Source organism: Oncorhynchus mykiss, chromosome 11 (assembly GCF_057628025.1).
Source record: "Oncorhynchus mykiss isolate SJ-2025 chromosome 11, ASM5762802v1, whole genome shotgun sequence".
In the NCBI taxonomy this organism is placed as follows: Eukaryota; Metazoa; Chordata; class Actinopteri; order Salmoniformes; family Salmonidae; genus Oncorhynchus; species Oncorhynchus mykiss.
This window is the reverse complement of record NC_143032.1, coordinates 64,223,909-64,249,891: the sequence shown is the minus strand read 5'-3', so window position 1 is coordinate 64,249,891 and position 25,983 is coordinate 64,223,909. Positions and strand designations below refer to the sequence as shown.

At 43.5% G+C, this 25,983-nt stretch overlaps 1 protein-coding gene across 1 annotated transcript; it reads left to right on the top strand.

Annotated features, from left to right (window-relative positions):
* Positions 1-1,189: 1,189 nt before the first annotated feature.
* Positions 1,190-25,214, top strand: LOC110536180 (tricarboxylate transport protein B, mitochondrial). The gene is made up of 9 exons (XM_036936057.2): positions 1,190-1,737; positions 12,672-12,779; positions 17,159-17,258; positions 20,900-21,038; positions 22,031-22,115; positions 22,365-22,469; positions 22,705-22,820; positions 22,946-23,019; positions 23,166-25,214. Exons 1-9 carry the CDS (start codon positions 1,626-1,628, stop codon positions 23,278-23,280), a joined length of 954 nt encoding a protein of 317 aa, XP_036791952.1. The 5' UTR covers positions 1,190-1,625; the 3' UTR covers positions 23,281-25,214.
* The last annotated feature ends 769 nt before the right edge of the window (positions 25,215-25,983 follow it).

The following is a 25,983-nucleotide window of genomic DNA, read 5'->3' as shown; positions in this document are numbered from 1 at the left end:
TTTGAATTGTCATACTATTAACTCTGGCTTTTTCTAAGAACCTTTGGTCATAAGGCCTACATAACACTGGCACAGACTGTCACAATGGTTCATCTCAGCTTATGACACTGTCCCTCCCGGCTTTTCATGAACTGTTATGTCATTGATATGTTGTGTGGCCCTTATGATGAATAGTTCAAGCAAATTGTATGGAGTAAGTTGACAGTGAAATCTGACTTCCTGCCTTGGGGAGCATGGGTCATTAACAAACGTCTGAGATCAGGTTTGGTGTTGAGTGGTTTTCGCCACTTCAAGGATGTTCTTGCTTCTTTTAGTTCTGACAATGCAATCAATACTATACAATGGACTGTATATCTCCAGACGGTATCTGTTTCTGTTCTATCCAACTGGTCTTTGTCTTGCACTGCAGAAATCCTCTAGCAGCCTAGCTACTCCTATGACATGACAAGTCAGGGGAGTTTGTAAAAGCACATATAGTTCTGTAACCAGGCCAGACTACTCCATGGCAAGTCTTCACTCTACTAGAGCTGTTCCAGGACCAGTCCTGAGGGTCTGTCTGATGAAGGTCTCTGACCCATACGTCAGGCTATGTTTTTAACTTTGGATTTACAATAAATAGTGGAGAGAGTGTTGTGACTTGTGCCCTCAACTTCTGATGCCACAGTCCTGGGGATCACCAGCTGAAGCTGAGGAGCAAAACTGGCCCTGGATCAGTTGAGTTTAAATGTACTGCTGCTGCACTTTGTCCTCATCCTGGCAACCGCTACAGATGGAGAAACTGGCCCTGGATCAGTGGAGTTAAATTGTACTGCTGCACTTTGTCCTCATCCTGGGAACTGCTACTGATGGAGAAACTGCCTTTTTGTACACCTGTTGTACTAGGCCTTCTGTACCGGCTACATCAATGCAAAGCAGCATCTATTCAACTTGATAATCAGAATAGATAAGTGAAAAATTGGTTATGGTAAAAAATAAATGATGTAAGCATAGGTCTTATTTGTAAGTGAAGTTAGGAACAAAAGAAAATGGTTGACGGTTTAAACTTTATTTTGATATGATTTTTCTATTCATAGCAAGACAGATATCTGTATGAATATTGTTGTGGATGCAGTCTTCTCATGGATGTCACTGAGTCACACCACTTGATTGATGGTGTTTTGTGTCTGGAGCGCCTTTGTACCACGGCTCTGTCTTGCTCTGATGGGAGCAGGGTGGAGGAAGGTGCTATTTCAACATTACGCTCTCTACTGGGGTTGATACTTTAATTTACATCGCTGTGTGTTTGTTTTCTGAACTGAGAAATGTATGTTTGATAATGTATTCATTTTTGCGAGTTGACGCGTACAAGGATGTGACGCGCCTAGACTAGAGAGAGAGAGACAGAGCCCCGCCCTTCTCCTGGTGTGGAACGAAAATGCCCCGTCTCTCCTCCCTCCGCCCCAGGGATAGATAGGCTTTCTCCCCGCAACTGCGAGCTGTGTAGTAGCTTACTGGCCACATACAGCGGATGTCTGACATGATATCCATGGTATGCACTGAACGTTATATCAACTAGAAACTAGTTTAAGGAGTTTCGTAGACTTAGTTTATAGCTAGATAGATATTGGTTTAATTATTTCTTGACAATGGAAGGAAACAGTAAATTCACCAGCCTCTTTCACAGACCCAGGTGTCTGGCGGCGGCGGCACCTGGAGGAAAAGCGAAATTAACTCACCCAGGGAAGGCAATTCTAGCAGGTAAGTTTTGTCATCCTTTGTTCAGACGACACCTATTGCCAATAGAGATGACTTAACATTTTTCAGATACACACTAAAGTGACTTTACTGTATAGCGCATCGTCGTGGAGAGAACGCATTAGCCTGTAGAGTAAAGTAACATTGTTTCTGATCATGTCACTTTCACTTGACAGCCAGGGGTTGTTGTAAATGATGTATTGACGGTGTTTCATTGGAAGCCGTGCACGAAGCGAGAGCGTCCATTTGAATAAGTTACAACTGTCATGTGTTGTATTGTGTTCAACAGTTAATTCACAACAAAAGTTGGAATATGCCAGTCTTCGGTGTTATTATTGTCAGTTTAACATGCGCTGTATGTTTGCATTTCAATAAAGAGGCGATTTGCTTAGCTGCCCGTAGAGCGCATGACAAAATAGTGAACTCTTTTTAGACTAGTAGGCTACATGGAACTGTTGAATTGTAGGCTTTATTATTATTATTAACTTAATATTATTTAGATTCTAATGAATACGATTTCGAATATACTTTAAAATGGATGATTATGAAATGATCTTATGATCTTTTCTGTAACTGACTGTTGTAACACTAGCCTTCTAATACTGTATTGCAAAACAACTGCCTGGTTATGAAAGGACACCACAAAGCCAACACCCCTCATTTCCCCCCCTTAGCGGCAGACAGTAGTTACTCAGGTAGAAGGACTGGGGAATGCTGAAATGTTTACCTGCATATGTTAGGATATACAGATCCTTCATTCATGTTACTGTGCAATTTACCTGTGATGACAAAGAGCATCTGTTGCATCTCCATCTGGTTCAGAGGAATTAACAGGCAGACTCTTAGCAGGCCAAGGCATGTAGTCCCCACTCTGCAGGCCTGTTCTTTTAGGCAGCAGACACAGTCATCTTTCTCGGGTGTATCCTTCTCTAAAATGACATGTTTCTCCTCTGGACTGCCCCCTCCACACAGTGAAATTAAAACGAATAACCCTGAAATTGGACTGGAATGTCTTTTGAAGTAAAACCACCCAAAACCACCACCTCTGTCTCTTAAGAAAGACCATAACAAGCATTGGAGGAGGATCAAATATAGAAACCCAAGCACTGTGGACTGAGCAGGAGAATGTCTCTAAAATGAGTATTGAGTAGCTCAGACATCTCTCCATTAGTAGTAGTAGGCTAGTAGCCTTCATCTCTGAAACCTCCATTGCTGTGAGGGATACTGGTAGAGCGAGGACTTAAGACATTCTCAAGCACTGAATGAAAGAATCTGTTTTCTACTTCTGTCCTTATCCTGCCTGGCTGGCAGGGTCTCTCTCCGTAGCCCCAAACTGCTACGGTCGGATCAGTGCACTGATATTCTATTACTCTGATCTAGTCTAGTGATCACTGCTAGTTACCTTCAACCACATCACACTGGATATATTTAAATGTAGACCATGCTGAAGGAGAGAGATGCTGTCATTTGATAATGCTATTAAGTTCAATTAAGGCTTCAGGAATCTGGGGTTGTGCTTGTACTATACATAAACCATTGATATGCCATTTGGTTTCAGTAGTTTGATTACAAAATTGCCATACACTAGGCCTACGTGTAGAAAGCATGAGATTCACAATAAACATATTCCTCAGTGACGTGAGTGCATGTATAAAAGGGCAGAATCAGGTCTGTTATAGTGGAGGACTAGGTTGAATAATGCAGTAGTAATATACAAACTCATACAGACTATTAGTAATGCTGCAGTATGCAGTTATAACAGGCTCATATCCCATACATACTCTTCCATAGGATATTACGCATATTGGTTCGTCAAAGTAACCTCAGACTGAACCTGGTTGCATTTGAAACTCATGAACCCCCCCCCACTTTGTGTGTGATTAGAGTGAGGCAGGGCAGGCTGGTGCATTTCGAGGCCTTGAGAGGCCACCGCTCTATTGATTACAGCCTTGACAAGAGACCACAGTGACCCTGACAAACCTTGTACTGTAGTAATGTTGTTCCAGCTGTAAAACCGGCCAGCATGCACAGTTTCATACAGTACTCTTTGGTACTGCAGGTTTGTGCAACATTTTCCTCTGTAGATATCCTTTCACAATCCTAACAACCTGTGGTGCCATATCACACACAGTCTATCCAGACTCTCCTCCTCTCAGCTATTGGTACATTTAAATGAGGCCATCCATCTAGATGTTAGATTGGAGAAACCCGCCTGGCCTCTTCCCTCCCTTCCTATCCTTTTCAACCAGACTAACCAGACAAGCTGGCTGGGAACGCTAACAGCCGATACAGGCTCCATCTTTCTTCTCTCTCTCTGTCAGCCCAACTCTTATTTAACCTGTTTGTGTAGTTGTACACTCCACTCTTTAAAGCCAGTTGATTACTCCTTATCTATAGAATATATTTCTCTCTCTTTCTCTGTTTTTCATCCTGTCTGAATCTATGGGTGCAAATTTAGGGGAAGACCAAGAATATTTAGTTATTTTGATTAATGGCTTGTGTATGTATGTATAGTAGATGAGTGTGTGTTGAAATCACACTGTGGTACCCTAGGAACTGATCTACTCTCAGAGAAGGAGTCGCTATGACTCAGTGAGATAAAAGCAATCAGGTAAAATGCTCTTGTCTATAACTCTGACCTGAGATATTACTCAATCAACAGCCAAGCCAATGCTTTACTATACAGAATCCTCCTGACACCCGGTTTGACAGTTAATAAATCTGACAAGCTCTTCTCTCAGTGCCTAGACATGGAACCACAGCTATATCTGGTTACTTAACCCTGCACTCGGAGTGGTAATGAGTGTGTGTGTATGCGAGAGATTGTGAGTGTGTGCTGCTTGTTAGAGCCCTCTCTCCTTTGCCTGCAGTCTTTTCTCGGTAACTGGCTGAGTTCCAAAGTACATATCCTTGAGAGTATCCTTGTTGGCCCTAGGACCACAGCAAGACATTATCTTTCTGTGCCAATGACATACACCTGGTTGTTTGAACTCAGGGCTGTAGATAAAGACCATAGCCTGTATGCCTCTAGTATGACTCCATGTGTCTGGTGCCATAACGGACCTAGCTTAGCTTGTGAGAAATATTCCACTTTTGGGACTGATTGTAATGCAAGATGGGATGAGAGGATTTTTGTAATTTTATTTAACCTTAATTTAACTAGGCAAGTCAGTTAATAACAAATTATTTACAATGATGGCCTACCGGAGAGAGAGAGAGAGAGAGAGAGAGAGCTTGTCTTCTTAGATGACATCTGGCGTTGTGAAAGAAACATTGTTTAGTCTTAGCTAATGGTGCTGTTTCACCCTTACAGTAACCCACTGTGTGTGTGTGTGTGGTTGTATTGGTCTCTTGTATCGGCCTGGAGGCACTGGGGGGAAGTTATATGGACAGAACATTGAGAGTAAAGCTTAATGGAAGAAAAATCTTGCATCTCTTACAAACCCAGACAATGGCAATGAGGCACATTTCTACATGAAGGGTGTATGAGCTCTTTATACTCCCTCTCCCGGGCTCAGCAGCCAATGGTGATGGCCGATGTTGAGAGGTGGAGGCTATGATATGAGACAGGATTGGCCTGGGGCTGAGAACTTTAAATGGGTTTCTGGTCCTGATTTTCTTTGTATTTGTGTGTTCCTTTGTAGTAGAGGTTTTTATTGTCATACAATGTGTGTGTATGTGTGTGTGTGTTGGTTTTGTTTGCGTGTGCATCTGTGCATGTGTGTGAGGTCTGAGAGAGCACTGTATTGCTCTGTGTTTGTAACTTTCTCTCTCTCGCTGTCCTCTCTCTCTCTCTCTCTCGCTGTCCTCTCTCTCCCTCTCTCACTCTTGCCGCAGGGCAGCCGGTTAAGTTCTTTGAGTGGCTGTCTCCTCTTAGACTCAGAGGGCTTGTCAAAGTGTGCACTCACTCCCTGCTCATTCATACTCTGCACACTATGCACTATGCACTATGCACTAGGCAATACACTTTGAATCTATGACTCATGACCCACCCGCGCCTTGAGGGGCAAGACGTCAAGTCATGAAACCCCTTTTGTCCTTTCTGTCAGACACATACACACTCTCTCCCTGCCTCTTTTTTTCCTCTCTCACCTCTCTCTCACCTCTCTCTCTCTCTCGCTCTCTCCCTGACAGATGTATTCATTGCTGTCTAAGAAAGTGACAATAACATCCCACTCATCCTCATGAGAGACAAACTGTTTACTGTTTTAGGAAAACACAACAACATTGCCAGAACAACATCAGACTCTGTCCATCCAGTCTGCAGGGAACGGCCTACTGGAGGGTTAGAAGCAGTTCAAAAGATTTTCCATGTAAAATTAATAGACATGTGTAATTAAACATTAGTGTAGGGTTTGGGAGCAGTGTTTTGAACAGGCAAAGCCTAAAAAGGAAGACGATAGATGAATAATTCCTTTCATCTTTCAGATGAGGCAAACAGAAATACTAAGACTGTATTAATACATCGTGTTTGATGTTAAGACCTCTGGCTACGGTCTACATTGGGGTTGAGGAATAGGGACATGTGGCACCATCTTTCTACACTCTCCCCTGTATTCTCATCTCTCTTCACACCAAGTCCCGATAAACATATTTTACATAAATGAGATGAGCCTGGATAACTAAAGGTATAGAGAGGGTTTTCGGGTAATTTGGTGTCCTGGCTTTTGCACATTATAGTGTTCTGGTCCATATATTTATATGATTAAATGTACGAGTTGGCCTGAAAACAACTTGTACTTTAATCTCTCTCACTCTGTTGTTGAATAACATATTTCATTTTAATGTGACTGGTCTGGATACATAAGAATACATTTAAAGTACAAATGATTTCCCCCCTGTTTAGTATTTTTTGTGTTTTGGTTCTTGCATGTTATGGTCCATAAACTGTGTTCTGGTCCATAAACTGTGGGGTTGCCAGATTTGTTTATGTTTATTGGTTGCCAGGTTGGGTGATTTGAAAGTTTGTTTTCTCAGTGAAAAACTGGAAGTTCTCATCAGGAGCAGATGTGGAAAACACTCATTAGATTTACCTCAACAGCAGGCAGATATCACTTCAGAGGTCTTCTCTTCTCTATCTATCTCCCTCTTTCTTTGCCATCATTGTAAATAAAAATTTGTTCTCAATTGACACGTCTGGATAAATGAATAATAAATAAATGCACTTATTTTCTCCCTCTTTCTCCCTTGATCGCTCTCCATCTGTTGCTATCCCCTTTCTCTCCTAATTTTAATCTAACCCTTTCTCTGTCTCCCTCTCTCCTCTCTCTCTATCTTCCCTCCTCTCTCTCTCTCTCTCTATATATATATATATATATATATATATATATATATATATATATATATATATATATATATATATATATATATATATACAGTGCCTTGCGAAAGTATTCGGCCCCCTTGAACTTTGTGACCTTTTGCCACATTTCAGGCTTCAAACATAAAGATATAAAACTGTATTTTTTTTTGTGAAGAATCAACAACAAGTGGGACACAATCATGAAGTGGAACGACATTTATTGGATATTTCAAACTTTTTTAACAAATCAAAAACTGAAAAATTGGGCGTGCAAAATTATTCAGCCCCTTTACTGTGCAGCAAACTCTCTCCAGAAGTTCAGTGAGGATCTCTGAATGATCAAATGTTGACCTAAATGACTAATGATGATAAATACAATCCACCTCTGTGTAATCAAGTATCCGTATAAATGCACCTGCACTGTGATAGTCTCAGAGGTCCGTTAAAAGCGCAGAGAGCATCATGAAGTACAAGGAACACACCAGGCAGGTCCGAGATACTGTTGTGAAGAAGTTTAAAGCCGGATTTGGATACAAAAAGATTTCCCAAGCTTTAAAGATCCCAAGGAGCACTGTGCAAGCAATAATATTGAAATGGAAGGAGTATCAGACCACTGCAAATCTACCAAGACCTGGCCGTCCCTCTAAACTTTCAGCTCATACAAGGAGCCTGATCAGACTGAAAAGACTGATCAGAGATGCAGCCAAGAGGCCCATGATCACTCTGGATGAACTGCAGAGATATACAGCTGAGGTGGGAGACTCTGTCCATAGGACAACAATCAGTCGTATATTGCACAAATCTGGCCTTTATGAAAGAGTGGCAAGAAGAAAGCCATTTCTTAAAGATATCCATAAAAAAATGTAGTTTAAAGTTTGCCACAAGCCACCTGGGAGACACACTAAACATGTGGAAGAAGGTGCTCTGGTCAGATGAAACCAAAATTGAACTTTTTGGCAACAATGCAAAACGTTATGTTTGGCATAAAAGCAACACAGCTCATCACCCTGAACACACCATCCCCACTGTCAAACATGGTGGTGGCAGCATCAGGGTTTGGGCCTGCTTTTCTTCAGCAGGGACAGGGAAGATGGTTGAAATTGATGGGAAGATGGATGGAGCCAAATACAGGACCATTCTGGAAGAAAACCTGATGGAGTCTGCAAAAGACCTGAGACTGGGACGGAGATTTGTCTTCCAACAAGACAATGATCCAAAACATAAAGCAAAATCTACAATGGAATGGTTCAAAAATAAACATATCCAGGTGTTAGAATGGCCAAGTCAAAGTCCAGACCTGAATCCAATCGAGAATCTGTGGAAAGAACTGAAAACTGCTGTTCACAAATGCTCTCCATCCAACCTCACTGAGCTTGAGCTGTTTTGCAAGGAGGAATGGGAAAAAATGTCAGTCTCTCGATGTGCAAAACTGATAGAGACATACCCCAAGCGACTCACAGCTGTAATCGCAGCAAAAGGTGGCGCTACAAATTATTAACTTAAGGGGGCTGAATAATTTTGCACGCCCAATTTTTCAGTTTTTGATTTGTTAAAAAAGTTTGAAATATCCAATAAATGTCGTTCCACTTCATGATTGTGTCCCACTTGTTGTTGATTCTTCACAAAAAAATACAGTTTTATATCTTTATGTTTGAAGCCTGAAATGTGGCAAAAGGTCGCAAAGTTCAAGGGGGCCGAATACTTTCGCAAGGCACTGTATATATATCTTACCTCTCTCTCTCTGTCTGTATGTCCCTCTCTTTCTATTTCTCTTTCTTTCTTTGCTCTCTCTCTCTCTCTCTTTCTTTCTGTCTCTCCTCCATGTTTGATCTAATAGTGTGTAATGGTGTGAAAAGTGCCTTTGGCAGCCTATCCACTCAACCAGGTCCACAGTTATACAGTGCCTTTGGAAAGTAGTCATACCCCTTGACTTATTCCAAAGGTTGTTATACTTATGTAAATTAGATATTTCTGTATTTCATTTTCAATAAACATTTCTACAAATATTTTTTCACTTTGTCATTATGGGTATTGTGTGTAGATTTGTGAGATACTTAAACAATATATATCCATTTTAAATTCAGGCTGTAATAAAATGTGGAACAAAATGTGGAAAAAAAGCCAAGGCGTATGAATACTTTCTGAAGGCACTGTACATGCTCTGGACTGATGATCAGCCTCAGTGGTGTGTGTGTGTGTGTGTGTGTGTGTAATGTTCACATTGTTCCCTTTCTCTTCTCCTTTTTTGCTTTTTTTGTTTTCATTTTGGCCGTGTCATCATTTGCCAAGTGTGCTAGCCTGTAGTCATCAACAATCATGCGATCGCCGAGTTGACTTTTATAACATAGAAACATTTGCTGTAACTCTGTTGTCCTGTATGGTGGATGGGTTATATTAAGGGTAAGGGTGGACAGGGTTGGGTAGGGCTCTATTTAGGAGTGTTATTTATATGAGGTGATACGGTGATACACTCCTTCACTGTTACCTTGTGTTTAATACACTCCTTCACTGTTACCTTGTGTTTAATACACTCCTTCACTGTTACCTTGTGTTTAATACACTCCTTCACTGTTACCTTGTGTTTAATACACTCCTGCAAATAAACTCACTAGTTCCTCTATCAAAATGTACTGATGAAAATAGCTGGTGCTGGTGTAACTGAGTCAGGTTTGTAGGCCTCCTTGCTCGCACACGCTTATTCCGTTCTGCCCACAGATTTTCTATATGATTGAGGTCAGGGCTTTGTGATGGCCACTCCAATACCTTGACTTTGTTGTCCTTAAACTATTTTGCCACAACTTTGGAAGTATGCTTGGGGTCATTGTCCATTTGGAAGACCCTTTTGCGACCAAGCTTTAATTTCCTGACTGATGTCTTTCTTCAATATATCCACATAATTGTCCTGCCTCATGATGCCATCTATTTTGTGAAGTGCAGCAGTTGCTCCTGCAGCAAAGCACCCTCACAACATGATGCTGCCACCCCGTGCTTCACGGTTGGGGATGGTGTTCTTCAGCTTGCAAGCCTCCCCCTTTTTCCTCCAAACATAACGATGATCATTATGGCCAAACAGTTCTATTTCTGTTTCATCAGACCAGAGGACATTTCTCCAAAAAGCACCACCTTTCTTCCAATGTGCAGTTGCAAACCGTAGTCTGGCTTTTTTTATGGCGGTTTTTGAGCAATGGCTTCTTCCTTGCTGAGAGGCCTTTCAGGTTGTGTCGATTTAGGACTCGTTTTACTGTGGATATAGATACTTTTGTACCTGTTTCCTCCAGCATCTTCACAAGGTCCTTTGCTGTTGTTCTGGGATTTATTTGCACTTTTCGCACCAAAGTACGTTCATCTCTAGGAGACAGAACGCGTCTCCTTCCTGAGCGGTATGGTATGATGGCTGCGTGGTCTCATGGTGTTTATACTTGCGTACTATTGTTTGTACAGATGAACATGGTACCTTCAGGCATTTGGAAATTGCTCAAAATGATGAACCAGACTTGTGGTCTACAATTTGGATGATTTCTTTTGATTTTCCCATGATGTCAAGCAAAGAGGCACTGAGTTTGAAATACAATCACAGATACACCTCCAATTGACTCAAATGCTGTCAATTAGCCAATCAGAAGCTTCTAAAGCCATGACATCATTTTCTGGAATTGTCCAAGCTGTTTAAAGGCACAGTCACCTTAGTGTATGTAAACCTCTGACCCACTGGAATTGTGATACAGTGAATTAATTATATGTGAAATAATCTGTCTGTGAACAATTGTTTTTAAAAATTACTTGTGTCAGGCACAAAGTAGATGTCCCAACTAATGTGCAAAAACTATAGTTTGTTAACAAGAAATTATTGGAGTGCTTGAAAAATGAGTTTTAATGACTCCAACCTAAGTGTATGTACACTTCCAACTTCAACTGTATATCCTAGTAGTCTGATTGGTTTACATGCTGTGCATGCTCTGTATTTGACAGCCCCTCTGTCTGTCCCTGCAGAGCCTCTCTCCCAGTGACTGCTGGGTAGGAAATGGTAAACTGGTTTCTAGGTACATCAATTCCCACTAATAACAAGTGTCAGTGTCATTTGAAAACACATTGATTTTGTGAACTGACACAGAAAGGTAGGGAGAGAGCACAGCCTAGGGAAGAGGTATAGAGAGAGAGAGAGAGCACGGCCTAGGGAAGAGGTATAGAGAGAGAGAGAGCACGGCCTAGGGAAGAGGTGTATAGAGAGAGAGAGCACAGCCTAGGGAAGAGGTATAGAGAGAGAGAGAGCACGGCCTAGGGAAGAGGTATAGAGAGAGAGAGAGCACGGCCTAGGGAAGAGGTATAGAGAGAGAGAGAGCACGGCCTAGGGAAGAGGTATAGAGAGAGAGAGCACGGCCTAGGGAAGAGGTATAGAGAGAGAGAGAGCACGGCCTAGGGAAGAGGTATAGAGAGAGAGAGAGAGAGAGAGGGGGCCTCTGCGATTACTGTGTGTGTGTGTGTGTGTGTGTGTGAGGGGGAGAGGGAGAGAGAGAGGGCCTCTGGGATTACAATATGAGTGTGTGTGAGAGGGAGAGAGAGGGCCTCTGGGATTACAATGTGTGTGTGAGAGGGAGAGAGAGAGAGAGTGGGAGAGGGCCTCTGGGATTACTGTGTGTGTGTGTGTGTGTGTGTGTGTGTGTGTGTGTGTGTGTGTGTGTGTGTGTGTGTGTGTGTGTGTGTGTGAGCGAGAGAGAGAGGGAGAGGGCCTCTGGGATTACAATGTGAGTGTGTGTGAGAGGGAGAGAGAGAGGGAGAGGGCCTCTGGGATTACAATGTGAGTGTGTGTGTGAGAGGGAGAGAGAGAGGGAGAGGGCCTCTGGGATTACAATGTGAGTGTGTGTGTGTGAGAGGGAGAGGGAGAGAGAGAGGGCCTCTGGGATTAGAATGTGAGAGGGAGAGAGAGGGCCTCTGGGATTAGAATGTGAGTGTGTGAGAGAGAGGGAGAGAGAGAGGGGGGGGGTTGTGTGTGTTATTGAGCTAATGGAGGGTCTTGGGCTGTGTAAGGGAGCCCCTCCCTCTGGGCAGAGCAGATAATTTAATTAATGTCAGCTTCCTCATCCTCCCTCCCTCGCTCCCTCCCTCCCTCCCTGCCTCTCTCTCATCCTCCCTTCTACACGTTCATACATAGAGAAAATGGCCGCATCTCCCCATAACATTCCTCTCACACTCTCTGAGCTTTTAAGGTTTATGGATAACAGCTATTCGTAGGGTTATTGTTATTTATCTTGATATAATGACTTTACCCAAAGTGAAGCCTGCTTCAGCCAGCCTGTCATTGTGTACTTTATTAAAAGCAGAAGCAGTCCGGTACCAAGGCTAGCTACCTGAAGATTCACAAAATATATCTTCTGCTTGATAAACTTCATCTGACCATTGCTCTCTGTTCAGCCCAGTTCGAAGGAATTCACCAAACTGTAATGACAGTAAGCACATACGGTTCTGAATACATTTACAACGTTTGGTTCATCCCTGAATCCTTAGCAGTGCCAGGTTGACAGTAACTAAATTAGGCTATGTATTCTACAGGTGATATAGCTTTATCTGACCTCTGCTCTCTGTGTTTTCTACAGGTGGTATAGCTTTATCTGACCTCTGCTCTCTGTGTTTTCTACAGGTGGTATAGCAGGGGGTATAGAAATCTGTATCACCTTCCCTACAGAGTATGTGAAGACTCAGCTACAACTGGACGAGAAGGCCAACCCTCCCAAATACAGGGGCATCGGTGAGTTTCTGACTGTATGGTTGTGTGTTTGTGTATGTGTGTGTCCTCCCACCCTACAACACACAACACATACAGTTTTGGTCAAAAGTTTTGAGAATGACACAAATATTAATTTTCACAAAGTCTGCTGCCTCAGTGTCTTTAGATATTTTTGTCAGATGTTACTATGGAATACTGAAGTATAATTATAAACATTTCATAAGTGTCAAAGGCTTTTATTGACAATTACATGAAGTTGATGCAAAGAGTCAATATTTGCAGGGTTGACCCTTCTTTTTCAAGACCTCTGCAATCCGCCCTGGCATGCTGTCAATTAACTTCTGGGCCACATCCTGACTGATGGCAGCCCATTCTTGCATAATCAATGCTTGGAGTTTGTCAACATTTGTGGGTTTTTTGAGGATTGACCACAAGTTCTCAATGGGATTAAGGTCTGGGGAGTTTCCTGGCCATTGACCCAAAATATCGATGTTTTGTTCCCCGAGTCACTTAGTTATCACTTTTGCCTTATGGCAAGGTGCTCCATCATGCTGGAAAAGGCATTGTTCGTCACCAAACTGTTCCTGGATGGTTGGGAGAAGTTGCTCTCGGAGGATGTGTTGGTACCATTCTTTATTCATGGCTGTGTTCTTATGCAAAATTGTGAGTGAGCCCACTGCCTTGGCTGAGAAGCAACCCCAAACATTAATGGTCTCAGGATGCTTTACTGTTGGCATGACACAGGACTGATGGTAGCGCACACCTTGTCTTCTCCGGACAAGCTTTTTTCCGGATGCCCCAAACAATCGGAAAGAGGATTCATCAGAGAAAATGACTTTACCCCAGTCCTCAGCAGTCCAATCACTGTACCTTTGCAGAATATCAGTCTGTCCCTGATGTTTTTCCTGGAGAGAAGTGGCTTCTTTGCTGCCCTTCTTGACACCAGGCCATCCTCCAAAAGTCTTTGCCTCACTGTGCGTGCAGATGAACTCACACCTGCCTGCTGCCATTCCTGAGCAAGCTCTGTACTGCTGGTGCCCCGATCCCGCAGCTGAATCAACTTTAGGAGACGGTCCTGGCACATGCTGGACTTTCTTGGGCACCATGAAGCCTTCTTCACAACAATTGAACTGATCTCCTTGAAGTTCTTGATGATCATATAAATGGTTGATTTAGGTGCAATCATACTGGCAGCAAAATCCTTGCCTGTGAAGCCCTTTATGTGCAAAGCAATGATGACAGCACGTTTTTAACCATGGTTGACAGAGGAAGAACAATGATTCCAAGCACCACCCTCCTTTTGAAGCTTCCAGTCTGTTATTTGAACTCAATCAGCATGACAGAGTGTTCCCCAGCCTTGTCCTCGTCAACACTCACACCTGTGTTAACGAGAGAATCACTGACATGATGTCAGCTGGTCCTTTTGTGGCAGGGCTGAAATGCAGTGGAAATGTTTTTGGGGATTCAGTTCATTTGCATGGCAAAGAGGGACTTTGCAATTAACTGCAATTCATCTGATCACTCTTCATAACATTCTGGAGTATATGCAAATTGCCATCATACAAACTGAGGCAGAAGACTTTGTGAAAATTAATGTTTGTGTCATTCTCAAAACTTTTGGCCAAGACTGTACAGTGCATTCGGAAAGTATTCAGCCCCCTTGACTTTTTCCACATTTGTTACACGTTACAGTCTTATTCTAAAATGGATGAAATCTGTTTTTTTTGTGTGTGTGTTCTTCATCAATCGACACACAATACCCCATAATGACAAAGTGAAACAGGTTTTTAGAATTTTTTTGTAAATGTATTAAAAATAAAAACAGATACCTTATTTACACAAGTATTCAGACCCTTTGCTATGAAACTCAAAGTTAAGCTCAGGTGCATCCTGTTTCCATTGTCATCCTTCAGATGTTTCTACAACTTGATTGGAGTCCACCTGTCGGAAATTCAATTGATTGGACATGATTTGGAAAGACACTACCCTTGTCTACATAAGGTCCCACAGTTGACAGTGCATTTCAGAGCAAAAAACAAGCTATGAGGTCGAAGGAATTCTCCGTAGAGCTCCGAGACAGGATTGTGTCGAGGCACAGATCTGGGGAAGGGTACCAAAACATTTCTGCAGCATTGAAGGTCCCCAAGAATACAGTGGCCTCCATCATTCTTAAATGGAAGAAGTTTGGAACCACCGAGACTCTTCCTAGACCTGGCCGCCTGGCCAAACTGAGCAATTGGGGGAGAAGGACCTTGGTCAAGGAGGTGACCAAGAACCCGATGGTCACTCTGACAGAGCTCCAGAGTTCCTCTGTGGAGATGGGAGAATCTTCTAGAAGGACAACCATCTCTGCAGCACTCCACCAATCAGGCCTTTATGGTGGAGTGGCAAGACGAAAGCCACTCCTCAGTAAAAGGCACATGACAGCCCGCTTGGATTTTGCCAAAAGGCACATAAAGACTCTCAAACCATGAGAAACAAGATTTTCTGGTCTGATGGAACCAAGAAGGAACTCTTTGTTCTGAATGCCAAGCGTCACATCTGGAAGAAACCTGGCACCATCCCTACGGTGAAGCATGGTGGTGGCAGCATCATGCTGTGTGGATGCAGGAGTCTTATGGCTTGGGGCTAGAAGCTATTCAGAAGCCTCTTGGACCTTGACTTGGCGGTCCGGTACCGCTTGCCATGCGGTGACAGAGAGAACAGTCCATCATTTTTAGGGCCTTCCTCTGACACCGCCTGGTATAGAGGTCCTGGATGACAGGAAGCTTGGCCCCAGTGATATACTGGGCCGTTTGTACTACCCTCTGTAGCGTCTTGCGGTCAGAGACCGAGCAGTTGCCATGCCAGGCAGTGGTGCAACCAATGCTCTCGATGGTGTGAGAGGATCTGAGGACCCATGCCAAATCTTTTCAGTCTCCTGAGGGGGAATAGGTTTTGTCGTGCCCTATTTACAACTGTCTTGGTGTGCTTGGACCATGTTAGTTTGTTGGTGATGTGAACACCAAGGAACTTGAAGCTCTCAAACTGCTCCACTACAGCCCCGTCGATGAAAATGGGGGCGTGCTCAGCTTCATTCTCCTAATGAAGTCACAGGCTTCATTAGGAAATGTGTTGATGATGTTGTACCCACAATAACAGTATGGACATACCCCAACTAAAAACCCTGGATGAACAGAGATATCTGTGCCATGCTGAGAGCCCGTATTGCAGCATTCTATGTCAGAAGAACAAACCCTGATGTCTCGTATCTGCTTGTGTAGACTCTCGCTGCTCCGGATGACAAGATGCTCTCACTCTCCAAGGCTGACGTAAGGAAAACTCTCGTGAATACTCACAAAGCCGCAGGCCTTGGCCGTGTCCTCAGAGTGTGTGCTGACCAGCTGGCTGTAACACATCTGGACAAGAGGAACACCGATGTGAGAATTCTGTTCATTGACTACAGTTCAGGATTCAACACAATTGTTCCCTTCAAGCTCGATACCAAACTCAGAGCCATGGGTCTGGACACCACCCTCTGCAACTGGATCCTGGACTTCCTGACTGGCAGACCACCGGCTGTGAGGATTGGCAACAACACCTCCTCCACACTGATTCTTAACACAGGGCCTCCCAGGGGTGTGTCCTCAGCCCTGTTCACCCACAACTGCGTGGCTCCATCATCAAGTTTGCTGACGACACCACGGTTGTAGATGTAACAGTATAACTTTAATCCGTCCCCTCGCCCCAACCTGGGCTCGAACCTGGGACCCTCTGCACACATCAACAGTCACCCTCGAAGCATCGTTCCCCATCGCTCCACAAAAGCCCCTCTGCAAGGGGAACCACTACTTCAAGGTCTCAGAGCAAGTGACGTCACCGATTGAAATGCTATTAGCACGCACCACCGCTAACTAGCTAGCCATTTCACATCCGTTACATAGGTCTCTAACTAACATCGACGAGTCAGCCTAACCCTAACCCTCAAAAGATACAAGGTCGTCATTGTGTTTACCAAACCAATCAACCTTCATCTCTCTTGCGCGTGCTTTCTCTCTCTCTTTCTCTCTGGCCCTCTCAGGATCTAATGATCAAATTACCCATCATCCTCAGGTGCATTAGTGATTCTGGCAGGCTGTCACTGTGCTTGTTTGTATGACTGTAAACAGACAGACACACACACACACACACACACACACACACACACACACACACACACACACACACACACACAGTGTCAGTCTGGTTTCTCTTGGCTGGAGCTCTGAGGATCTGAGACCATCTTAATGAGGCCTGCAGACAGATGTCGCTGTCTCATACTAGCTAGTGTGTGTGAATATTAATATGTGATTAATGCTCACTGTGTGTCTATAGCTGGTTGTATGTTAATTTTAGGTTGTGTGTTAATTGTGTGTGTGTAGGTGATTGTGTGAAGCAGACAGTACAGGGTCATGGGGTGAGGGGACTGTATAGAGGACTCAGCTCACTGCTCTACGGATCCATACCCAAATCAGCTGTCAGGTATGTAGAAGGCACCTAACCCCACACAAACACATGCACACTCACTCACATACCCACAATGCATAGCTCAAATGTCACACTGGTCTCTGTAGTGTGGCTTCTGAGACCGAGGCATTTATCATCTTTCTCTGTAGTGTGGCTTAAGGAACGTCTGAGACCGGGGCATTTATCATCTTTCTCTGTAGTGTGGCTTAAGGAACGTCTGAGACTGGGGCATTTATCATCTTTCTCTGTAGTGTGGCTTAAGGAACGTCTGAGACCGGGGCATTTATCATCTTTCTCTGTAGTGTATCTTAAGGAACGTCTGAGACCGGGGCATTTATCATCTTTCTCTGTAGTGTGGCTTAAGGAACGTCTGAGACCGGGGCATTTATCATCTTTCTCTGTAGTGTGGCTTAAGGAACGTCTGAGACTGGGGCATTTATCATCTTTCTCTGTAGTGTGGCTTAAGGAACGTCTGAGACCGGGGCATTTATCATCTTTCTCTGTAGTGTGGCTTAAGGAACGTCTGAGACCGGGGCATTTATCATCTTTCTCTGTAGTGTGGCTTAAGGAACGTCTGAGACCGGGGCATTTATCATCTTTCTCTGTAGTGTGGCTTAAGGAACGTCTGAGACCGGGGCATTTATCATCTTTCTCTGTAGTGTATCTTAAGGAACGTCTGAGACCGGGACATTTATCATCTTTCTCTGTAGTGTATCTTAAGGAACGTCTGAGACCGGGACATTTATCATCTTTCTCTGTAGTGTATCTTAAGGAACGTCTGAGACCGGGGCATTTATCATCTTTCTCTGTAGTGTGGCTTAAGGAACGTCTGAGACTGGGGCATTTATCATCTTTCTCTGTAGTGTGGCTTAAGGAACGTCTGAGACTGGGGCATTTATCATCTTTCTCTGTAGTGTGGCTTAAGGAACGTCTGAGACCGGGGCATTTATCATCTTTCTCTGTAGTGTGGCTTAAGGAACGTCTGAGACCGGGGCATTTATCATCTTTCTCTGTAGTGTGGCTTAAGGAACATCTGAGACCGGGGCATTTATCATCTTTCTCTGTGTCTTAAAGGGCAGAGCCTGTCTGTAGACTGGACAGAGCTGCCACTCAGTGTCTCAGTGGAGATACAGAGAGGAAAACCTGTGGGTGTGTGTGTGGGGGTGGGGGGGGGGGGGCAGATAGAGGCCATGGGCTTTAATGTAGAGAGACTGATCTTTTTAATCCACCCACCTAACTCCACCTGCCTCCCCTCCTCATCCTCTTTCCCGTCCTTTCATCCCCATACACCCCCCACCCCGTTCTCCATGTACCTGCCTCCTCTCTCCTACCCTCCATCTCTTGGCAAAGAGCGACTGACCTTGCAGATAGAGCCCTGATGGGGTTTAATGTAGAGAGACTGACCTTGCAGATAGAGCCCTGATGGGGTTTAATGTAGAGAGACTGACCTTGCAGATAGAGCCCTGATGGGGTTTAATGTAGAGAGACTGACCTTGCAGACAGAGCCCTGATGGGGTTTAATGTAGAGAGACTGACCTTGCAGATAGAGCCCTGATGGGGTTTAATGTAGAGAGACTGACCTTGCAGATAGAGCCCTGATGGGGTTTAATGTAGAGAGACTGACCTTGCAGATAGAGCCCTGATGGGGTTTAGGAGACTCTTCATGGTCTCTGTGACAACCAAAGTGCCTCTGACTTATCCTGGACTATGGATGAAGGCCCAGCTGTCATCCGTCATGTTGTAACAATACACTTTTTTCTCTTCTGTTTGAATTGGCTAAAGAGAGGAGGTAGTTATTGTCCATTTAGTCATTTTAATGTGCTAATCTAAAGTGTAGTTCAAAAAAGTATTTTGCCACTTCCTTGTAGTCCAAGTAAGGTGGATGAGAAAGAGAGAGACCGAGAGAGAGACCAAGAGAGAGACCAAGAGAGAGACCAAGAGAGAGGGAGAGAAATAGAAAGAGAGAGACCAAGAGAGAGGGAGATAAATAGAAAGAGACCAAGCGAGAGGGAGAGAGTAAGAGAAAGAGAGAGACCAAGAGAGAGGGAGAGAAATAGAAAGAGAGAGAGAAATGAGAGACACCTGTTTTGAAACTCCTTTCACGGTATAGAGGTATCATTGCCTTCTGTTTGCCAGTCAGAGTGTGTGTGTTCCTGCACGGCAGAGAGAGTATGTGAGTCATGAAGCGGCTGTCACTCAAACAAACAAACACGAGTCTTGAATAGAGACAGATAAACATATGCTGAATTTGAAAGAACAAAGAAATATGAGGTAAAAAAAGAGAAAGAAAGATAGTGAGAGCAAAATGAGGGGTAGAGGGAGAAGAGATGAGGAAATAGAACAGCAAAACAAACCCAGAGATAGAGACAGATCATCAATGTCTGAGACAGACATGAAGACATCGCTCAGACCAGACACTCTCGGGTGAGGGGGCAGAGGCACAAGAACTCTAGCCTTGTGAAACCAACCTGATCTTGCAGTAGTTCACATTCTGTGAGTGTACTGCTTTAATAGTAGTTCACATTCTGTGAGTGTACTGCTTTAATAGGCTACATGAAAACATACTGTTAATCAACACTAAGTGGCAAAGTGTTTTTCTTCCCCCTCTCCTCCTCCTCCCCCTCTCCTCCTCCTCCCCCTCTCCTCCTATCTTCTACCATGTTCAGTTTGTCCCTGCTATCACCACAATCCAATTCCTGCTATAAATAATCTTCCCAGTGAAGGACTCTATGGAACAGCATCTCCTAACTGATTACACACACACACACACACACACACACACACACACACACACACACACACACACACACACACACACACACACACACACACACACACACACACACACACACACACACACACACACGCACGCACGCACTTGCTTCCTGAGGTGAAACGGAACTCTCAGCTCACTTCCATGGTTGCAGTTGCTGGGCATCCGTTGCTTGCTGAGGCTTTATTGCTACATTTTTTAACATGGAAGCGCCTTGTGCTGGGTTGTAAAAAATTGAGTTCACTAGCAGTTTGTTTCACTTCACCTGGGCATCGAAGGAAGTAATTTGCCTCTTGCCTTGAAGTGTATCTGTGTATCCACTTCCATAGGACTGAGGCAAGACTTCTACTGTGATTACTAAGCACTTCTTTACTATGGGTTCAGAGAGGAAACTGGTGTGAAATTCTGCTCCTCGGTAGTTTAACTGATTAAACCCAAAATGGCTTCCTCTAAGGTGTCCAGTGGGGTTAGAACTCTTTGAAGACTTTTCATTGTTTCTGTAGCTCATCCAGAGATATCAGTAACTCTGACCTTCCTCATCTTCACAGTTATACAGTATCAGTTTCTGTGTTTTACTGTCACCAAGGTAACAAGCTCAGCCACTCAGCTGAAGAGGACGCAGGCTAGAGGGAGATTCTAATGAGATTCTAATATGATTCTAAAACATTTTAGATGTAGGTTCTAGTCTGATATTCTTAGAGATAGACTAATGTTAAACTCCTCTTCCTGATATCACTGTACCACACTCAAACCTGAGCAGCAGCTCTGCTTGTTATTGATGACTCTAACTCAGAAGAACTACATTGATTGAACTGGTTAAACTGACTGGAATGGACTCTCTCTCTTTTTTTTCTCTCTCCTCCCCTCTCCTCCCCTCCCTCAGGTTTGGTGTGTTTGAGTATCTCAGTAACCATGCCCGTGACGAGGCAGGGAAGTTGAACAGCACCAGGGGTCTGCTATGTGGGCTGGGGGCTGGAGTCATGGAGGCTGTATTCATAGTCTGCCCCATGGAGACTGTCAAGGTGCGTCTGAGACAGAGCATCTATCTACCCCCCTCTCATCTTTCTGTCTCTCTCTCCCCTTCCTCTCCTCTATACCCCTCTCCCTGTCTTCCTCCCCTTCCTGTCGCTCTCCTCCTCCTCCTCTCCTCTTCCTGTATCTCTCCCCTATACCCCTCTCTCCTCTTCCTATCGCTCTCCTCCTCCTCGTCTCTCTCCCCTTCCCCTCCTCTTCCTATCGCTCTCCTCTCCTCTTCCTATCGCTCTCCTCCTCCTGTCTCTCTCCTCCTCCCTTTTCCTGTATCTCTTTCTCTCCTCCATGCCCACCTCTCACTCCCCCTCTCCTCTTTCTTGTCTTTATCTTCCACTCCTCTCCTCTCAGATTAAGTGTCACTGATATCCCCTACCCACTGATCTGAGGTCAGATTGGCTGTTCAGCTGATGATAATAATATTTAATAATCATTTGGTGGGTGCTTATATTTTTCCTATTTCACACATGTGAATTGGAGATATGTTTTTTTTTTTTGCATATCCCACTCTCCCTGAGACACCCTCAGAGATTGAGGTCACGGCCAGGGTTTGGCATTATCAGCGGCGACCCTGGAGAAATTTGAGTTAAGTGCCTTGCTCAAGGGCACATCGACATATTTTCACCTTGTCAGCTTGGGGATATGAACTAGCGACCCATGGTTACTGGCCCAACACTCTAACCGCTAGGCTATCTGTTTTAGATGGAGATGGGTAGAAAGAGCTGATCCCAAATCAGTTTCTAGATTTGTTAACTGTCTAATCCAACAGCTGTGTGAGGGTGAGTTGAGAGTGTACTCTGATATTCTCTGAAGTAAAGCCCAAGGCTGTCTTGTCTGCTCTCAGTGCTCTGAGAAACTGATAATAAAATAATAAGGAACATTGGGAAAAAGTGATAATTCTATTTTCTTGGAGCAGGCTTGGGATTGTTAATAAAAGTGTGTGTGTGTGTGTGGCGATCACACTGTCCCTGTGTTCTTTCTCAAGGTTAAGTTCATCCATGACCAGTCTTCAGCCAACCCCAAATACAGAGGCTTCTACCATGGAGTCAGGGAGATCATCAGAACCCAAGGTAAGAAAGGTGTAGGGGGAGGTTACCCATAGACACTGATCTAAGGTCACTTTTGCATTTCTCCATGGTAAGGTTAGGGTTTAGGGAGGGTAGTCTTTGTCCTACCACCCTAAACTGGAGCCGTCAACAAAGGCCTTACATGTGGATTCACACTGACATCCACTGTTTAAAGAGGGTAATGCATATGCTGCTACTACATCCAGTGATGCTAAGTGCTGCTAAGTGCTGCTGTCTGCTTTTGTCCCCAAGGTTTTAGGGGGACCTACCAAGGCCTGACAGCCACCGTTCTGAAGCAGGGCTCCAACCAAGCCATCCGATTCTACGTCATGACCTCCCTCAGGAACTGGTACAAAGGTATGAGACTTCAAAGTTGTGTGGCAGATGATATCCCGTTCCCTATATAGGGCTTTGGTCAGAAGCACCCTGAGCCATCATCATCAGGAAGCTTGAGTACAGGTCTACACCACACAGAAAATGCTGACCTCTAGTGGTCAATTGGAAAAAGGTACTCTCTTTGACAAGCGTCAAAAGAGAGTATGTCTCTTGGGTGAGTGTTAAACAGCATTCTGTCTGTGTCTCCTTTTCCCAGGGGATAACCCCAATAAGGCTGTTAACCCCGTGGTGACGGGAACATTTGGAGCCATTGCAGGAGCAGCCAGTGTGTTCGGGAACACCCCACTGGATGTCATCAAGACCAGGATGCAGGTACAGCATAGGGTAGCATCTACAGGCACTTGTTTAGATCTGAAAGGATTGAATGTGTTAATAATATATGTATGACTTAACTCTACCTCTGTCTAAGGGAATAAGCCTGTTTTTTTCTTTCTAAGGGTCTGGAGGCTCATAAGTATAAGAGTACACTGGACTGTGCCGTCAAGATCATGAGACACGAGGGTGTACGAGCGTAAGTGCACCACTATACTCTTCTATACAATCACACTTTATTCATGACACCCTTCAGGAGCATAAGGATTCTTGAGGTTCTACTCCAGAGATCATGTGTTCTATATGCAATTCTATGTTCTACTCTCCTTGTTCTATGTTCTCTAGGTTTTATAAGGGGACGGTTCCTCGGCTGGGCCGTGTGTGTCTGGATGTGGCCATCGTCTTCATCATCTATGAGGAGGTGGTCAAGGTTCTCAACACGGTCTGGAAGACGGAGTGAGGGGGAATGAGCCTCTGACCTCTCTGGGCCAGACAGGACCGGACAAATGAGCCTACTACCACTCTGTAGTGGGTGCCCTGTCATTCTGAGTTAAAGCATAGTGGTTCTGCCTTGGCCTGAGGGTCTAGCTACAGTAACAGTTACAGTAACAGCTACAGTAACAGTTACAGTAACAGTAACAGTAACAGTAACAGCTACAGTAACAGTTACAGTAACAGTTACAGTAACAGTTACAGTAACAGCTACAGTAACAGTTACAGTAACAGCTACAGTAACAGTTACAGTTACAGTTACAGTAACAGTTACAGTAACAGTAACAGCTACAGTAACAGTTACAGTTACAGTAACATTTACAGTAACAGTTACAGTTACAGTAACAGTTACAGTAACAGTTACAGTAACAGCTACAGTTACAGTAACAGTAACAGCTACAGTAACAGTAACAGTTACAGTAACAGTTACAGTAACAGCTACAGTAACAGTTACAGTAACAGCTACAGTAACAGCTACAGTAACAGTTACAGTAACAGTTACAGTAACAGCTACAGTAACAGTTACAGTAACAGCTACATGAGTTGAAACTTATACCACCCAATGAAAAAGGTTATCCTTTTGATCATTTATGACCAAGCCTTTAATGCAATTATTTTAAGTGTGATACAACATATTTTTATAATACTTATGATTAGAATAATACATGTTTAATTGCAGAGTTTGTTTTACTCTGTTCCAGATGCCAAGCCCTCCAGTAGCAAGCTGCTAAATTGTGACAAACCTAATTATTGTTACAGTTCTACTGTAACACAACTCACCCTTTTGGGCTGGCTAACAGCGTTTTCCTCAAGTGAGAAGTATGCATAGAGTAATATATTCTGACCAAGAGAAGAGAAAAAATGTAAATAATATACTGATTCATAATATATTGATCAGAGTCTTTATCGATGTATTTATTGAACGTTGAATGTTGACTAATGCGTCTTTGTGTTTGAGACCGTTGCTGTTATACTGTGCAGTGTTATGTACTAAATAGTAAGCCAATGCGCTACAGTGTTAACATTAAAGTACTGTAGGGATTGGGTGGGTGCAAGAGGTCGCATTGAGTTCATTACAGTTCATTCCGACTCAACCATAACCCAGATTCCTACCACAGATGTTTGTGTTCCACATAGATCAGCCACGTTCTGAGATGGAACCCTGGGGGAACATTCTCATTCCATCCACACACGTTCCAATCATTTCAGAGGCCTTTGTTGTCAATCGTTTTAAAATTCTAAATCATTGACATTCTGTTATATTTGGTGCCATTTTGTTTGTTTTTTTAGTGTTTTAAATTGTTTCTTTATTGTTGCCTTGCAGATGTGCCTATTCATTTATGAAAACAACCATTTTGAAACCATTACAATGTATTATATATTTTTGAATCCATCATCTCATCTAGGTTTTCAGGGTCTTGATTGTACAGTGTAATAATGTGAGAACAGTCTGAGTCTGCACAAATGTCTGCCCTAACAACAAGAAAACATTGCTTTATTTTGCATCAGTGGAATAGTAAATGAAATGCATTGTTATTTAGCTTTTAGCACCCAATGCCTTTGAATCTGTGTTGTCAGTAACGGTAGATTGACTGTTTTGACTCTTGCTTTTGCCTACAGTAAGTGCTGCATAACATATGTACTGTAAGGTGCGGAAGGCCTCAGTCCTCTCCTCAGCATATGCTGTTTAAGGACTGGATTCAATCAGTATCCCAGAAGAGCCGCGTTAAAATGTAAAGGTCATTTCCAATTGAGCCGTCATATGCAGAGTTTACCGTAACAATTGCCTTTAAATTTCAATCGAGCTATAATGCAGATCTTCTGTGATACTTCTGCGATATGGATTGAAACCAACCAGATTCCATAATATCACAATCAAAATTAAATGGATATCATTTCAAATACCTAGAGGAATTTGCTGTGTTTCTTACCTTATTATAACCTCTAAAGCTAAGGTGGCGTTACACTAAGGACCAAAACATAACCGCTTTGCCATTGCATGACTTTATTTGAATTTGTGTTTTTCACTAAGACATTTTAGAAAAGTACTAGCGTGTGTGTGTGTGTGTGTGTGTGTGCGTGCGTGCGTGCGTGCGTGCGTGCGTGCGTGCGTGCGTGCACTCCTCCACCCTACTCCCCTTTGATGAGGTCAGGAAATCTATCTGAAAGTGAAAGAAACAGTTTTATAGTTACAGCATCATGATGTGGTTTCTGCATTCAGACAAGACCATGCTACCATTCATTCGCAACTGAATAGTGGCTCTGGCTATGAATATAAGCTAATGTTAGTTAGTGAATGACATCTGCGGTGGCCATATACAGTTGAAGTCAGAAGTTGACATACACCTTAGCCAAATACATTTAAACTCAGTTTTTCATAATTTCTGACTTTCCCTGTCTTAGGATCACCACTTTATTTTAAGAATGTGAAATGTCAGAATAATAGTGGAGAATGATTTATTTTAGGTTTTATTTCTTTCATCACATTCCCAGTGGATCAGAAGTTTACATACAGTCAATTTGTATTTGGTATTATTGCCTTTAAATTGTTTAACTTGAGTCAAACGTTTCGGGTAGCCTTCCACAAGCTTCCCACAATAAGTTGGGTGAATTTTAGCCCATTCCTCCTGACAGAGCTGGTGTAACTGAGTCAGGTTTGTAGGCCTCCTTG

What these genes read in the sequence shown, in the direction of transcription:
- LOC110536180 (XM_036936057.2), top strand. Translation starts at nt 1,626, where the DNA reads ATGGAAGGAAACAGTAAATTCACCAGCCTCTTTCACAGACCCAGGTGT. An exon ending in AGGGAAGGCAATTCTAGCAG is followed by an intron (nt 1,738 to 12,671) that starts GTAAGTTTTGTC and finishes TGTTTTCTACAG; the next exon opens with GTGGTATAGCAGGGGGTATA. An exon ending in TCCCAAATACAGGGGCATCG is followed by an intron (nt 12,780 to 17,158) that starts GTGAGTTTCTGA and finishes GTGTGTGTGTAG; the next exon opens with GTGATTGTGTGAAGCAGACA.